Below are 17,316 nucleotides of genomic sequence, written 5' to 3'. Positions count from 1 at the left end.
AAGTTGGAAGGAGGCTGGGGACTGGTAACATGGCCATATGGGGAGAAGGTGCAGTCTTTCCAGCTCTGCACACTAGGTGTGCTTGCTTGCCCTGCAGGCCAGCGCACACCGGGCAGCTGTTATTCCCTCTCCTAAGAAGTGAGATGAGGCACAGCTGAATTCAGAACTAGCCCCAAAGAGCTCCTCTGAGTGACTCTAGCAGAGAAAAGAATAAGCTTCCATGCATTTCCCGGGCTGGAGGGCACATCACCAGTTGCAATCGCCTGATGCTTCTCACTTGGGGCTTTTAGGGGCTCATGGAGTTACAAAGCAGTTAGTCTTATCTCCCTTTGTGGACTTCCCTCCTCCTTCCCCTGCCCAGAGACGGAGGATTCTTGGACGTGGGGGTGACACTGACCTTTGGCTAGGCTGTGCCTGTGCTGACAGAGATGGAGCCAAGACTCAGCAACTGTGAGTGGAGAGAGAGCCGAAGCTTCAAGGCAAGGGTCTTATGCAAAGGATCTAACCATCTTTTGTCTGGTGGGACTGTTGACATTTCTGTTTATAACTGATGCATTTGTACAACCGGGACACACTTTAGAGGGGGAAACACCCTTTATCCAAATATCCAAGTACTATAGGAAAATGAACATCTTACTTTTCACAATACCAAACAAGATTTGATTTTCTTTTCATACACATGGGTTTTATTTTGATGGGCTAGTCTGGTAAATCCTATAATAATGTCAGTTTTTCTGATTGACATTGATTACATGATTTATCATGGCTTTTTTTTTTCTTTTTCCAAATAAAAGCAAACTGGAGTGATTTGGAATTACAATAGATAATCTCTCCCTTGTCTTTTTCTTTTTTTTTTTTTGCGTTACGCGGGCCTCTCACTGTTGTGGCCTCTCCCGTTGCGGAGCACAGGCTCCGGACGCGCAGGCTCAGCGGCCATGGCTCACGGGCCCAGCCGCTCTGCGGCATGTGGGATCTTCCCGGACCGGGGCACGAACCCATGTCCCGTGCATCGGCAGGTGGACTCCCAACCACTGCACCACGAGGGAAGCCCCTATAAGGCTTTTGAGGGTGGAATCTAGAGTCTTTTGCATCTCCTTGCACACCATTTCCCAAAATGTACCTCTGGTTCATGATTTTAGATGGCATACAGGTGAACGTTATTATTTTTTTTAATTTCAAGACTGGTATAAATTATCCAGGGCTTCACAAATGCTATTGTTTGGGACGAGTAAAAAGCACTTAAGTGGATCGATGTTCAACATCACCAGTCATTAGGGAAATGCAAATCAAAACCACGTAAGAGGGGCTTCCCTGGTGGCACAGTGGTTGGGAGTCCGCCTGCCGATGCAGGGGACACGGGTTCGTGCCCCGGTCCGGGAGGATCCCACATGCCGCGGAGCGGCTAGGCCCGTGAGCCATGGCCACTGAGCCTGCGCGTCCGGAGCCTGTGCTCCGCAACGGGAGAGGCTACAACAGTGAGGCCTGCGTACCACAAAAAAAAAAAAAAAAAAAAAGGAATGAAGTTCTGACACATGCTACAACATAGATGAACCTGAAAACAGTATGCTAAGTGAAATAGACCAGTCGCAAAAGGATATACACAACTCTACTTATGTGAAGTGTCTAGAATAAATTCATGGACCCAGAAAGTAGACTAGTGCTTGCCAGGGGTTGTGGGGAGGAGGAATGGGGAGTTAGTGTTTAATGAGTTTCAGTTTGAAAAGATGAAAAAGTTGTGGAAATGGATGGTGGTGATGGTTGCCCAACAATGTGAATATATGTAATGCCACTGAACTTTATACTTAAAAGTGGTTGAAACGATAAGTTTTATGTTATGTATATTTTACTGCAATACACAAATGAGTTGATGTAAAGAAAACAATTAAGCACAGGTGATGTGGCCCTTATAAGGTAGAGTGTGAATGCCCAACTTTGGAAAACACGGTCCAGCCTTGCCCACGGTGTGGTTAGGGATTACAGGAGTTGCATGCAAATGAGAAGCCTTCTTTCAATACTCTGTTTTTTTCTGTTTAAAGTTTTTTTTCTATTTCTGGGCTAAAAAATGTTTTACACTACTTTGTGGTCAATAGGAAGGTAGAAAGAGAAGAAATGTGACATTTGTTGAGAAACTTTTTGTGCTAGTGTTTTATTTTGTTCACTTCATTCTAACAACACTGTGGTGTAGGGACTAACCCGGTTCAAACTGGGAAACTGGGCCCCACTGCCAGTAAGTGAACAGAACAGCCCTCCCCACTGGGCGGCCCACCCTCACGCTCTGAGCTCTCTGGGGTATCCCTCACTGCTTCCCTGCCTATCCCATTTTCACCTTCTGTCATAGGACATTGAAAAAAAATTCCACTCATTTGGAATTTTCCGTGGATCCAGCAGTACATAAATAACGGAAGCAAATCTTGTCCCTCACAGCAGAACACACACACTAAAGCCAGAAACAAAACTGGGCACCACTCTGAGCTCTTGCCACTTCCAGATTCCTCAGTTTTAAGCCTGTTGTAGTCATCTCGTTCTATATGAAAACAAATATACGCCCTCACCGTGGAAAACAGAGAAGTGCAGAGGAAAAAATCCCACCACCTAGAAATAACCACAGTTCACACATTGGTCAACGTACTTCCCACTTTTACTGGGCAGACCAGATACATATTTTCAAAATGGGCTTTACAATGTATAGTTTTATCACCTGGCTTACAACTAAATATATTGTGAACATTTTCTCTTTTACCACTGTTAAAATAATTGCATAGTATGGAGAAATCATAATGTATTAAGCACTCTTAATAATACATTGGGGGAATTTAGATATAATTTTTTTTCAAGGACTTTATTCTCTTTCCAAATCCTTGAGAAAACAGGTGTCCTCGTCTTATACAGCTTCCTACTGATGATAGAAACTTGCCCTTCAACTTAAGCTTTTTAATCTGCTTCTCTGTACCATCTGATCAATCAAGTAATGCATTTTATTTTCTCAAATTTCTCATTTGCTCCCACTTTTCTACCTAGTCTCCCAGGGATACACACACATTTCCATTACTCCAGCATCCTGTCTCACCTCTGATGTCTGCCCCCTCCCTTCTCCTTTGCTCCCCTTACAAATGCTTCCTTTCCTTTCATTTTCAAGATACTTTTTAAAAAATTAATTTATTTTATTTTATTTTTGGCTGCATTGGGTCTTTGTTGCGGTGCGCAGGCCTCTCATTGCGGTGGCTTCTCTTGTTGCGGAGCCCGGGTACTAGGTGTGCGGGCTTCAGTACTTGTGGCACCTGGGCTCAGTAGTTGTGGCGCACAGGCTTAGTTGCTCTGCGGCACGTGGGATCTTCCAGGACCAGGGCTTGAACCCGTGTCGCCTGCATTGGCAGGTGGATTCTTAACCACTGCGCCACCAGGGAAGCCCTTAAGATACTATCTTAATTGATTCTGATCACAACTCTATTCAATGCTTTATGCTCAGTTCCACATTGGGAGTAACCTTTAATAATCTGTAGATAGAATTCAATTGTTTAAAAGAAACTATTAATAAGCCCTTGGTAGAGTTACATGTATCAAGAAACACAGGACTTGGGAACAAGATATGGCATTTTTTTTTTTTAAGTAGTTTTTTGGAGAGGGCAGGGAAAAGGAAAGTAGTTGGTACTTTAAGGAAATGTTAGGGACCATAGGGAAATCTATTCACCATTTCAAGACTACTAACAAATGATCATCTCTCAGTTGGGACATTGGAGAGACAGCCTTTAAAGGTCATGAAAGCTGCATGGCAAATGCTGCACACAAATGTGGGTTAATAATAACTTTGTATAGCAAGGCAGATGCCAGGTAGCATAAAAGCACATGCAGACAGCGCTAATTCTGGAGTCCCGGAAGCTGTGAGGTGCTCCTCCATCACATGGCCATCTGGAAGGTAGAGACACTTGGTCATTAAAGGAAATCCCTCGGGCACTTTATCCTGTTGGCAAACACGTGGCACATCTACACGAACCCAAAAGCAGTTAGGGCCCAAGATTTGATGAGTACAATGTGCTTATGGGATCAACAGTACCGATTATGTGCACTTAGACTCCCCTGAGAAAATATTGCGACAAACTGTTAACTTGATCTTCCCTGGATACATGCTCTCACACCTGGTAACCTACCCCAGCCGGTGACGCCTATAATTGCTGGCGTGTGGCAGAACTTGGTTAGGCTCTGATGCTAAGGAGACAGCACATTTTGCATCCCGAGTTCCAGGGAGAAAATATGGTCCCCACCTATCCAGCCATTCCACCCACACCTTCCAGTCACCTATCCTGGGCCTGATACCCAATGCAAAAGGAAAAGACAATCCCTGCCTGGATTGGGGTCCCATGTTGTACTCAAGGAAGCATTTGTTTTCATTTTCAATTTGTTGAACATTTTCAATTTCTGACACATGCAGGGTCAGAAGTAGGAGAGGTCTCTGAACTAAGGTGGCCCTAGAAATCTGGCTCAGGTTGGGGTAGGGAGCAAACCCTCTCCTCTTGTTCTCTTCTAGGTCCCTGCCCTTGTCATTGTTTTCCTCAAATCAGTAAAAATCAATGAGGTGAAAGGGTTATGAGACCAATCACCAGGGGGCGCCCTAGAGGGGCCTTTTAGGATCCCTGAAGAAGTTCCTAAGAAAGGAGAGTGCGGTCAGTTCCTCTGGTGGAATTTAAGGGCAATAATTGGAGTTGGGTGCCCCCAACCCTGCTGTGGGGTGGGCACTGAGCTGCCCCCCTGGAGCCTGTCTGGGTCTCCCTGCCCAAAGAAAGGAACGCCAGAGAGTGTCTCTTCGTGTTTAAGAGGCCAAGTCTTTTCTTGTTTATTTGCCTCTATAGAAGTTCACATACTGTAGAATGTCAAATAGACTTGAAATAACTCTCCACCTGAAAGGCAGCACGACTGGCCACATATTGAGGAAGTAAATATCAAGGACACCAGGGCGACCATCCCATCTGGAGTCCTTGATGCTTTTACAGGGAGAGCTCTGGCTGCCAGTCTTCAGCAAGCCATGAGGTAAGAGGAGAGACCCTGTTAATTAAGTGTCCACAGGCAACTAACTAACCTGAGAGGGCAAAAGGGGCAACCCTTTGCTTACCACAACCAGGTAGGAAAGGCTGAGGAAAGCAGCGGAACTGGCCGTGCCAGCATTTACACATGGAACACTTTCTGGGCAGCCAGGTGTCATGGGGCACAGATCCACAGTTCCTGAGGATGAACGGACATGCGGAGTTTAAATCCCCACCTCTCCTTCCCTCTCCTCTCCACCCCCAGCCCGTTTCAGTGGCTTACTCTTTGCGCATGTCATGCTCACAGTTCCGTCCATAGAAAGAGGGGGGGCAGGCACAAAAGGACCCCAGCATGCAGGTTCCCCCATTCAGACAGCAGGTTCTGTTTAGCTCCTTACCTGAAATGTAAGAAAAGTGGCTGAGAGGGTGGAAGGATTGAAAAACTGAATTCCCGTTAACCAAGGTTAATATGGCGGTAAGGACTTAATCTCCCCAAGTGTTGACAGATGTCTATAAACATTGTAAACCTAACAGAATAAGACTCTCCTTTTTAGTGTTCCTTTGGCCACCCGTGTTTTTGATCAGCGAAATCTTTTTTCATGCATAAGCCAGTGGTGGTACCTGGAGTCCCCAGCATGAAGTGGGATCAGGTGAGGGAAACTGCATTCTGCGGAGGTGAAGTACACAATGCCTCTCTGGCCCCCAGAATCAAAACCAGTCCAACTATTCATCTGCCCAGCTCCAGAACCAGGTACCCACTGCCTTAGGTGAAAGAGGGTCTAAAAGATACTCAGGAAACACGAGAAGGACCAGGATAGCAATACCGCACTGTAGATCTAAGGCAGGTACATCTTACTGTTCTGGATTCCCATGGATGGTACAAACTGGGAAGGCCGATGACGAATTGCAGGCTCCTCCTGGGACTGAAGGCCGTTGTCTCTGAAGGCCAGGTCTCCCTGTGATGGACGGGCAAGTTCACAGTGGCCCAATCCTGAATGACAAAATTAACTCCTTGCGTCTGTATTTCAGGCCACGTGAAAATTGCTAGTGATCAAAAAAGCAAAGTCTCTTACCAGTGACTAACCCCAGTTCAAATGCTCTGGAAAAGGCCAGGATCAAAATCATACTAGGAAGAGGAAATCAGACCTCCATTAGCAAAACAAAGCAAATAAAATCCCTTTGAATTAACACCTGGGTCTTCTCATCACAGGACCACAGACCGCTAGGGAGAAATTGTAGAGCACCACTTTCCTTTTTTTCTTTTTCCTTTCTTTTAAAATGGCTGATTAATTCACGTAACAACACAAAGAAAGATGATGAGAATAAAGTCCACCTAATCTCCAACTCTTTCCAATACGTGTTATTACTTCTTAGGCTGTGTCCTCATACGCACATAATTTTAAGTAGGTATAAATCTTTTATCTTCTATTTCACATGTTTTTTTCTCCTGCATATAGTTTTCATATAGGAATTTTAAATGCCTGGATGACATTCTATGTAATTTATGAATTCCATTTTACAAACTATTTCATTTAAACCAGTCATTTAAAAGATGTTCAAGGTTTAAAAAAATTTCCCATTATTCTTAACGGTTCCCAAATATTGAAAACCTGCCTATACCTTTAACCTTCTCAGAAGCAGATTCTTAATTTCGTTGTAATATTGACCTTTTCTAACAAGAGAGTAGGAAAACATTAGTCATTTCAGAGGCAGAGCCAGTGACCTGTTTGAAGATGTTAAAAGCCAATAGCAAAGGTGGATGCAACTTTAAGTTCCAGGTCTTTTGGAAAGACAGCGGCACTGTTGGCAGCTCTTTAAGGTTTGAACGAGATGAAGTCAAACAACAGAGAGGTGTAGGACATGTTTCCTAAGCTGGGAAACTAGTAATCAAAAGCTCACACTCAAGATTGGTTCATACCTGGAAGAAAAGCGCTCCATCTTTCTTTGGTCCATGGCTCCTAACAATTTAGAAAGAAAAAGATATTAGGCTGGCTTTAATTCACAGCCATTGCCAAAACACCCAAAGGAAAACGTTAATTTCTTGAAGTGAAAAATGGGCATTTAAGGAGAAAAATATCCCAGATGAGAAATATGGTCTCCCCAGAAGGTCTCAGAAGCAGGAGCCAGGATGCCGGAAGAAACTGGGGGGTTCCTCAGACAGGTCGGTCCTAATTAACGCTTTGAATAAAACCTTCAGGGAGATTCTCCTTCCTCAGCCACAAGCCCCCGGGTGGCGGGGACAGCCCTCCGGTGGGCGGGGAGGCGGAGGCCCGTGCGCATTACAATGCCGAAACACTCGGGGGTGGAGGTGAGAGGCGGTGAAGCCAAACAAAGAGAATGGAAAAGGCCATTATTGTAAAACTGTTGTTAATTAGCCCTACTGTCTCTATCATTAGTTTCGAGTTAAAAAGATCAGATTTACTCTTTGAAAGAAAGAAGAAAAAAAAAGCAAACCAATTACTCTTAACGGGGTGGTGATTCCAAGTTGGAGGAGTGGTGGAAAGTATTGCTGTAATCGGGAAAACCTGAACACCAGGTATGGGTCTCCCAAGGCGTTTGATATTTTATTGAAAAGTTTTATTTCCCGCAAATTTGCTTTCATCTTTGGTTTTCCAAGAACGGTGTGTTGAGCCCGTGCTCCGCCCCAGGCAGACTCAGGTGGTCGAGAAGGGTGCGTCTCAGCGGGGCGGGAGGGAAAGGCGAGGAAGCAGGTAGTCCAAACAGAAGTTCAGGGTCAGGAGGGGGGTTCCTGCCCTCGCAGGAGTGAGTGGGTGTAAATTCCAGGCGCACCTGAATTTGCAAGCGAGACTGGAAGGAAGCGGAGCCGGCGCCAGGGGTGGGGTGTGGGGCGAGGGGAGGCGGGCAGCGAGTGTGCGTCCAGGGCCTGCGCCTTCTCGGTGGCCTGCGCATCGGGGTGCCAGGCCTGCTCTAGGAAAATGTTCTGGAAACATGGCAGTCCGGCCTGGGAGGCCATTTCAGCCTTGCCACTGGGTTTCACTGCATTTTAACAGTCTCCCAGCGCCCACAGTGTGGCCTCTTCCATCCCTTCTCCGCCCTGCCCCCAACAACACGGGAATTAACCCCAGATTCAGCTGTGTCCCCTGTTACGCTGTAAGCCTTTATTTGGTGGTTCCCTGAAGCCCCAGACGCTGCTGCTGGAGAGGCATGTCACTTAGCCCATGGCCTCTAGAAACCAAGCAGGACCCTGAGGGGCCCTCCCAGGTACAAAAAGCCCCTCCATGTCCCTTGTCTCCTGTTGAGTCACAGAGGAGCAGGCTCAAGCAGCTAATGATTAGGACAATAGAGTCACAGAATCTTCAGTTCCTCCCTGAAGGACACAGTGTCTGATGCACATTCCTGAGCTGTGTTGCAGATACTATAACTGCCACCAGAGGGAAAAAGCTAACTGCATGATGACCAGACTGTAGCCATGACATGAGCTGCTCTGTCTTGAGCAGCACTGAATCTATGGCTAGCACAATTCCAAGAACTGGCCTCAAGAGAATGGGAAAAAACTGACCCTGGAGTTGAAGATTAACTGTGCTTAAAACAATCAAGATGACGGTGACACAACCTGGCTCCAACAGATCTTAGCCCACCATACTCCCCTATTTCAAGGTGGATGGGATTGGTTTATGAACCTATTTTCTTGGATTCCCTCTGGGATTAGGTCAATGCTTGAAGGAATCCTTAAATTGGGATTTTATCTTCTAGTCAAGGGATCATAATTGGCACGCCAGCTCTTTGCAAAACAGTTACTTAAAACGTTAGTAATGAGATGCCTCTTTTGGAATCTCAACAGGCATGTAAGGGAACCAAAGAATATTTCTTAACACCATGTCAGATCCTTCCACTCTAAGAATCCTTCGTCGCCCATGCTCAGCTTGAAGTTACAGAGACGTCTTCACCCCTTTTCCCTAGACATGGAAAGAAAATCCGGCAGTGGGGATTGTAACTGAGGAAATGAGACTGTAACTAGGGACTGTCAGCAACTCAGCATTGTTCCAAATCTATTTCTTTCTCCTTTTTTTGCCACACCACAAGGCTGGTGGGATCTTAGTTCCCCGACCAGGGATCAAACCCATGACCCCGACAGTGGAACCATGTAGTCCTAACCACTGGACTAACAGGGAATTCCCCCCAATATATTTCTTAATTATTACTATGCCTGACTTCTACCATTAGCTTAGCTTAGCTTGCCGCTGATGGAGAAACTGCTTGCTGCTTGATGTGTATGGAGATTGAGGATTAGTTTTTCTATAGACTTCACCCTTGTTCCTTATTCTCCAGGACTAAGTGACGAAAGATTTATGGGTCAGATAACGTTCCAACCACAATCGAGACCTGACGGCTACTTGGAACCACGTGATGGAGACAATCATCTCTGAAAATAGAAGACTGACCCCTCCCCTGCACGTAACCCTTTTCCCTCTTTTCCCAAGCAAAACCTGGGGGTTTGGGTCTTTGTGACATGAGTCTACCATCTCCCCAGGGTTGCTGGCTTCCTCAGTAAGGCTATCTTTCCTTTTACCCAACACTTGTCTTGCAGTACTGGACTCTTGAGCAAAGAGTCTCTTGGGAAAGAGACTCTTGGGGAAGAGGCAGGGATTTCCAGGAGTTGGGCCACTGCCCACATTTTGGCCTTTTATGGTCAGCCTTGGAACTGTCATGGCGCCTGTGGGTGTGTCATTTAGCATATGCTAATATATTACAATGAGTGCATAATGAGCTCAAGGTCTACCGGGAGTCAAATCTTCCACCATCTTGGGCCTGGTCAGCTCTAACCAGTTTTTTTTTTTTGTTTTTTTTTTAACATCTTTATTGGATTATAATTGCTTTACAATGTTGTGTTAGTTTCTGCTGTATAACAAAGTGAATCGGCTATACATATATCCCCATATCCCCTCCCTCTTGCATCTCCCTCCCACCCCTCTAGGTGGTCACCAAGCACTGAGCTGATCTCTCTGTGCTCTGCAGCTGCTTCCCACTAGCTATCTATTTTACATTTGGTAGTAGAGAGAGTCCATGCTACTCTCTCACTTCGTCCCAGCTTACCCTTCCCCCTCCCTGTGACCTCAAGTCCATTCTCTACATCTTTATCTAACCAGTGTTTGTCGTCTCCAGTTTTTCTCAACCACTGTGTTATTCTTGAAAGGTTGTGCCCTGCCCCCTTCCCTCCTGTTTCAGTTCTCTTGTCACCCATCTCTGTCCATTGGATTTACACCGTGGCAAAACGAATTGGCAGCAGCATCTGAAGCCATTTCAGCATCCGTGTCTACCTCTGTGAAGGCAACAGGTCCACAGGTGCTAAAGAAGAGCCGTTATTTGCTTCTACACCTGCATCTTGGGAGAATTAAACTTTAAATTATTTTAAGTGGGAGGTAGGTCCCCATCAAAGCAATGGTGGGATGCGATGCAGCCCATTTACTTATAGCTGGTAGCATTTTTACTCCACAGCAGCTCACTAATTCCTGCTGTGCTTCAACTCCCTGTGTGGCCTTTCAACTTGTTAAAAAGCTTCAAGTGTCATGCTGAGATTCAGAGAGAATGGGGCACTTGGCCGGCAGCTCTAGAAGCTGGATATGGGGAAGGCCAGTGCAGAGGAGAAAGCTAATCACCCAACCCCAGGAGTTGCACGAGGCTTAAAGAAAGTACAGTACATTCTTAGTACACTTTGTGCTTCACAGTCCTCAACAATCCGGTGTGCTGAGTAGATAACAGCATTGGCAATACTAGTCTCATTTTATGGATGAACCAAAGAATCCCATCTGTGGACTTAAATGTCTTTTTCCACAGAGGCTGGGCAGGTCTGTGGCAGAACTGGCAGCAGGACACCACCCCTGCATTGACACTTCCTTATTTAAAGGGGCTCTTGTGGAACTTCTGGACTTGAATTAGGATCCCTGGAAATCACCTCCCCACTTTCAGGAGGGAACCAAGGCCCCGAGTCTGCATGGCTGGTGTGTTCAGCCTGCAGCCCACTCAGAAGCTCTGTGTACCCAAAGACTGGAACTCACTGAAAAGATCTGCATTCCCCACGGGTACAGAGGGCAAAGAAAGTCAAGTGTATGCACTAGACAGAATCTGGGCAAAGTTTTGAGTTAGGAAGAAATGAGGGGGAGGGGAGGGCAGAGGTGCCTGAGCGGCCAGACATTTGCTATCGGGCTGGCGGCCCGCAGACTGTTCATTCAACAAGTATTTAATGAGTCTACTATGTTACCGGTCAAGGGCTAGGCTCTGGGGACACAGTGGTGAGAGGTGACCCCACTGCGTAGTAGCGGGGGGAAAGGACGATAATCAGTGATTGTAGTTGTGTGGCTGTGTCTGGGTGGGGAGTTGATTGGTGACCCTAGGACGGCCACTGGACACCTCTGCTCGGTCACTGCTGACTGGCAGATGCCACCTAGCATCTGGCCAGTGAGTACTGTGTTAGAGACCCACGGAGGGCCTGGGGATGAGGGACCCTGGAATGGGGGCCACCTCCTCCCTTATGGAGGGCACTGACAAACAAATGGTCTTGGTCTCAGGACGGTTCAGTATTGCCCTCTTGCTGTCAAACCCAAGTTTGTGTGCCAATGCACAAAGGGGCCAAACAGACCGAAACATGCATTGGGCACACGCACTTGGCTTCGACAACTCTGAGCTGTCCTGTGTTAAACACTGGGGCAAGAGAGACAGAGTTGTGTGTGTTTAAAATATACAAGTAAGAATTTGCCTTAAAACCATCCAACCAACCAAGAATAGTCGAAACAAAACATCGTAATCAAAAGAGAAACTTCCAGTGTCTGTCTCAAATTCAAGGAAGAAAACACATTTGGAGGTAGGATAGTTTTAAAAAGCCAATTCGAACATTTCAGGGGTCGAGACCATTTAGAATTAACCCCCAACTGAATAGTTAATAAACAGAGCAGCCATTTCTGCAGCACAATGAGGAGGTTTTAAGGTCAAAGCCTACTCTTATCATAGGATTCCTAGGGGCACGTTGTGTCTTACTTCTGTCATTTTCCCCTCAGGCCAGAAGATGGGGGAGAGCGGCAAGCCAGGCCGGGGAATTTCTCCAGCTGAGGAATGCGAGGCCTCTTATCCCACCAAGCTCAGCGCCCAACAGCTTCTGATAAAACTCAAGTAACTGTCAGAAGTGGAGCCCTCGCCCGTTCATCAAGTAAATGGCTTTCTGTTTTCACCATTTAACAAACAGCCACTGGAAACCTATTCTGTATTTGCTACAGACCTCTGTGTGGGGTTTAGAAGAATAGATTCTTGCTCTCAAAAATCTTCAAACTCAGTAGGGAAGACTGCTCAAACGAGCCATTTTAGAGCTATACTGTTACAGAAATTGGGTAAGAGGGACAGAGAAGGGCTTAAGAGGGGACTTCATTTGTGTATGTGTGTGCAGGGGGTGGGGACTGTATCATATGAATTTCTATGTAGACGTATCATAAACTGTCTTATCAGGAATCACTTGGTGTGTTTCTGTGTTCTGCAGTGAACTCCCTTATATGTATATCCTGGTGATTGCTTGGGAATATATCTAGCCGATAAACTTCTGGCACTGGAACTGCTTGGCTAAAGGGGGGACATTTCCAAATTATTTTCCAGGAAGGCAGCACCGTGTCCTGTCCCTCCCTTCTCCTCCCTTCCGCACAGATCCTGCAGGTCCTTACCAGCTGGCTGCAGCAAGCGTCTGAATTTTTGCCAATTCTATATGTGAAGATAGTATCCTGTTGTTGTTTGGATTTGCAGTTATGTTTATTGGATGCTTGTATTTCTTTTTCTAGGGACTGGCAGGTGGTTCTTAGAGGGAACTTGAACTGGAGTTTCCCTCATTTTGTCAACACTGTGGTAAATTGCTGGTTTTCTTGTCTTTCACCAGCCCCTCCCCCTATGCCTTATCCCTCAGACTAGGAGATCCAGAAACCTGGTCTTCTGGAAATCTCGCTTCCCCAGCCTCTGGTGCAGTGTTTGCCTGTGCTGGTTTCCTTTTGGCTAAATCTTGTACCATCTGCCACATTTGTGGCTGACTCAGCGTTACATTTCAGCCTTACTTTCTAAAAGGGAAGGTGAGGCGGGCGTGGACTAGGTCTTTGAGAAGCTCCAAAGGAAAACAAATTGCGCCTCCTAGCCTGAGCCAGGAAATACCACAAAGAACACTCCCTCCCCGCAACAGTAAAGGGGGAAAAAAGTCAATCCTAAGTACTCCAAGCAGTGCCACATTCTGGGCAACTTATTCAAGAGAGTTCACCGTATACAAGATGAGATAGTCCTGATGTATTTACTGGAAAGCATGGTAGGGTAGGGGATTCTGATTTAGACATTTAGACATGACTATAGTTTAGAATTCTCACCAAAATTTTTTTCCTTCCAATCTAATTCAACAAATATTTACTGACCAGCTATATGTGCTGAGCATATTGGGAGAGACAGTGATCTCCAAGATTGGGCTTCTGCTCCCTTTCCCCCTCCCCCTACATAAGATGAGCCCAGTAATCTATGCCAAGTGCCATTTTAGTGTTATGAAAAAACTGTTGATGGGGAAGGAGCAGTCACTTCCTGATCCCTGCTGACCAGGTCAAGGTCAGTGGCCCCTGACAGACAAATGGATGGGCAGACAGACTTCTTGGAGTGAGACTTGGGAAGGCAAGCTGGGGTCCCACTTGGTTTCACAAGACCTGGAGGATCTCATTTTAAAGTGCTTCTTAAGTGGATTTTGTATCTGATTGCATTCAGGCATTCTTCACAGCTCTTAATGGTTTTGAAATGGATGAAATGCAAGTGGAGGGATGAGGGAGGCCAAAGTGCAAAACCCAAGCTGTGTCAGAGATGGGTTAAGGTGCTCCAGGGAGAAGATTTCCTGTATGCAAATGACCCTGGGCCCTTTGAAGTGCACCCCACTCTGGAAACTCTGGAAACCAGGTATTTACTTGGAAGAAAGCTTCGTGGTGCATGTGACTCAATGTTCCAACAGGAATCCTAGACTCAGAGTGGCTGTGAGAAAGCATTCAGTCCCCTGTGGGTATCTGGGTGAGCTTGTGTGTGGAACCCCTTTGGATGTGAGGCAAACATATACACCTCCCCGTGGAGAAGCTGGAGCTGTGGTCTTTGGACTGCGTTTCATGAGTTTACAAGCCCAGCTGGAACTGAATTGCATAAGAAAGTGTTGAGCTCTAAGAAAGTGGCCAGGATTGGTAATAATAAGGCTGTTAGGAGTTGGGCTGCTTCCAGCTGTAAGGGGACACTGGGATGTGCAGACTGCAGGGCACAATCCTATCTGCTGCCCCTTGGGAGCTCAGAAACTGGAAGGTCTTTCTGGACACACTTAGCCCAGCGATACAACAATCTGCACAGAGTGAGTTTAATGCAATAATAATTCCTTGCATGAACATGGTACCTTTTGTATTTTAAAATATTTCCTGGTTCACATCCCTGCCTGTGAATCAGAAACAACAACTCCTGTGGAGCATGCTGAAAATATCGACCCCTGGACCCCTGTCCCAGACTTACTGAGTCAGAACTTCTGAGGGGCAGAGGGGTCTATCCAGGCCATGCCAGTGAGAAGCCAGTCCTCGGTATCACTGCACCAGACTATGCTAATTCTAGATCCTTGCCACTCACAATGTGGTCTCTGGACCAGCAACTTCCACATCACCTGGAACTTGTTAGAGATACAGACTCTCAGCCCTTCTCTGGCCTCTTGCAGCCAACTCAGCATTTTAGTAAGGTCCTGGGTGGTTTGGGTGGAGGGTTGCCATGTAAAATACAGGCCACTCACTTATATTTAAATTTCAGAGAAACAACAAATAATTTTTTAGTATGACTCATGTAGTATTTGAGACACATATTAAAAAATTATTTGCTATTTATCTGAAATTCAAATGTAACTGAAAGTTATTTTCATTTGCTAAATTTCTCGATCCTGTTGAGTGCACATCATTATAGTCTGATGACTATGGCCTGTTCCTCCAATCAGCATCATAAAGGCATCCCATTGTATTTTTTTAAAAATTTTATTTTTATTTATTTATTTTTGGCTGTGTTGGGTCTTCGTTGCTGCGCGCGGGCTTTCTCTAGTTGCGGTGAGCGGGGGCCACTCTTTGTTGCGGTGTGCAGGCTTCTCATTGTGTTGGCTTCTCTTGTTGCGGAGCACGGGCTCTAGTTGTGGCTTATGGGCTCAGTAGTTGTGGCTTGCGGGCTCTAGAGCGCAGGCTCAGTAGTTGTGGTGCACGGGCTTAGTTGCTCCAAGGCATGTGGGATCTTCCCGAACCAGGGCTCGAACCTGTGTTCCCTGCATTGGCAGGTGGATTCTTAACCACTGCACCACCAGGGAAGCCCAATCCCATTGTATTCTGAATGCATTTGTGGGAAAAAATTTTTTCCACTTAAATATGATTAAGCTTTTGAATGTTTCTCCCTCTTATAAATTGGAATGGTATTCAAGTAGAATGTGAACTGAAACTGCTTTTTCAATTTATATTCTTTAGTTGAGGATACCAGAAAAAAAAAGAAAACAAAATGCAAACTAAACATTAATTACTAACTAGGTAACTTACATTATTTATCAAAAGAGAAACATAATATGAAAATTCTATCCTAAGTAATAAAAAGCACATCTAACATTTTAGAGGTATGATTCAATATAGTCACAAAGATTAATTTGAGCCCCACTGACTTAGTATACAATTAAAAATGGTAATTTAATTAAAATGTCAACAAACAGAAAATGTTCCATTATGGAAATAGTCCTTCAGAAATCAAACTATTTTGTAATTAGAGTTATTATGTATATATTAGACAAAAGGTGTTTTTCTGTTGTAGGGTGAAGGTGTATGAGGAACTGTGGCCGTGAAGGGGCACCAAGGGGTTGTGTAGGCACGACTGCTGCTTGTTAACTGTCATGTTGTCCCACTGTTGGATATCAGGAAAACATATTCGCCGAAATAGTAAAATCTCTAAAGAGAACCTAAACTCACATATGTTTTAGGAAATTAATTTCTTAAATTAAATAAAATTAAGAAAAAAATGTAAGGATGAAATCAAGACCTTGGACATCTGCTTCAAATACTGAAAAAAAAAATACATTTCCTTGGTCATATGGCTTTCTCATCCTGCTTTCAGTTTGGTTTCCAGCTTAGCGGGCTAAGAATATGTCACCCTTTGCCTTCTCTGACCTGTTTTTTTTTTTAGCACACTTCAGGATGTCCAATGTTGAAAGGCCCCCCCGCCACCTGCAGGGAGGTGCAGATAATCCCGGGTTATATGGCTCAGATTGGCCGGCACATCGTTTACGCTGTGACAAGCCCTCCCCGCCCAAGTCTGTTTTGTCTCACGCTGGGCTGAGTCACATAGAATAGATAGATAGTTTATCAGCACATGTCCTACAGATCATATTATCAGCCTACAAACATAGCCCATTAGCACACAAGCCGGGAAGCTGGGGCAGTTGGAGCGCTTCTGGCCCCAGTGTGTCGCTGCTGCGGAGTAAACAGGCTCGGATTCCACTCGGCAGGCAGCGGCAGGGGCTCAGGGCTGCAGCCCATTCACGGGTAGGTGGGCGTGGGGGGTGAGTGCGCGGCTGCTCCTGAAACTGGGGGATTGTGGGGAAGGCGAGGGAAGGGGCATGGGGCACCTGTGGAGGGGGCGGGGGACAGTGCTTCCTTGTTTATGTCTGTCCCTGCGGTGCTGAGGCTTGACGGGGGTGAACCTCCCAAACGAACACGGATTGAGGATTATGCAGGGCCTGGAATTGAATGCGGAAGGAGAGCCTGTGAGTGGGCAGGTCTAGGTAGCCGGGCTGCTGCTGTGGCCGGGTCTCCACACTCCGGCTCTTGTTAGTGGGTTACTCTCAGCATCACCCTTGTTCCCAAGGCTGAGCTCAAAACTTTCTGGTCCACAGTGCTGTCCAGGGGTGATAAATCAACTCTGTTTGTGCTTCTTCAGTGCCCTGAAAGGGATGATTGACATCTGGCCGGGGAAGTCTGTCCTCCAGGAGAGGCGTGGGGGTGAGGGTGGGAGAGTGATTAGAACCCAGAAGAGAATTGTCTGGTTTTGTAAGCAGTTTGACTGTGCTGGTGGCTCTTCTTTTATACATACATACATACATATATATATATATTTTTTTGGGGGGGCTACGTTGGGTCTTCGTTGCTGCGCACGGGCTTTCTCTAGTTGCCACGAGCAGGTGCTACTCTTTTTTGCTGTGCACGGGCTCCTCATTGCGGTGGCTTCTCTTTGTTGCAGAGCACAGGCTCTAGACATGCGGGCTTCAGTAGTTGTGGTTCGTGGGCTCTAGAGCGCAGGCTTAGTA

At 46.0% G+C, this 17,316-nt stretch overlaps 2 protein-coding genes across 3 annotated transcripts in view; one reads left to right on the top strand and one right to left on the bottom strand.

The window, feature by feature from the left end:
* Window positions 1–3,610: 3,610 nt before the first annotated feature.
* On the bottom strand, window positions 3,611–6,019 carry CRIPTO (cripto, EGF-CFC family member; the record flags this gene model as incomplete). The annotated part of the gene is made up of 4 exons (XM_027096995.1): window positions 3,611–3,906; window positions 5,105–5,214; window positions 5,299–5,413; window positions 5,872–6,019. Coding segments are annotated over 4 exons (486 nt in total), but the record flags the coding sequence as incomplete, so codon positions are not given.
* A 3,999-nt stretch (window positions 6,020–10,018) lies between these two features.
* Window positions 10,019–17,316, top strand: part of LRRC2 (leucine rich repeat containing 2) — a 43,473-nt gene continuing 36,175 nt past the window's right edge. Inside the window, exons 1-4 of one of the 2 annotated variants that reach the window (XM_027096928.1) lie at window positions 10,019–10,319; window positions 12,029–12,177; window positions 12,794–12,857; window positions 13,743–13,928. The gene's annotated coding sequence lies outside the window, so the exon portion shown is untranslated. Of the gene's footprint in view, window positions 12,178–12,793; window positions 12,858–13,742; window positions 13,929–17,316 lie in introns of both variants that reach the window. The other variant, XM_027096929.1, reaches the window with a different exon arrangement.

The sequence above is a fragment of the Aethalodelphis obliquidens genome, unplaced genomic scaffold (genome assembly GCF_003676395.1).
Source record: "Aethalodelphis obliquidens isolate GAN/ISIS:26980383/991018 unplaced genomic scaffold, ASM367639v1 scaffold111, whole genome shotgun sequence".
NCBI lineage: Eukaryota > Metazoa > Chordata > Mammalia > Artiodactyla > Delphinidae > Aethalodelphis > Aethalodelphis obliquidens.
Note: the sequence above shows the minus strand (reverse complement) of the source record. Positions and strands in the feature narration are given on the sequence as shown.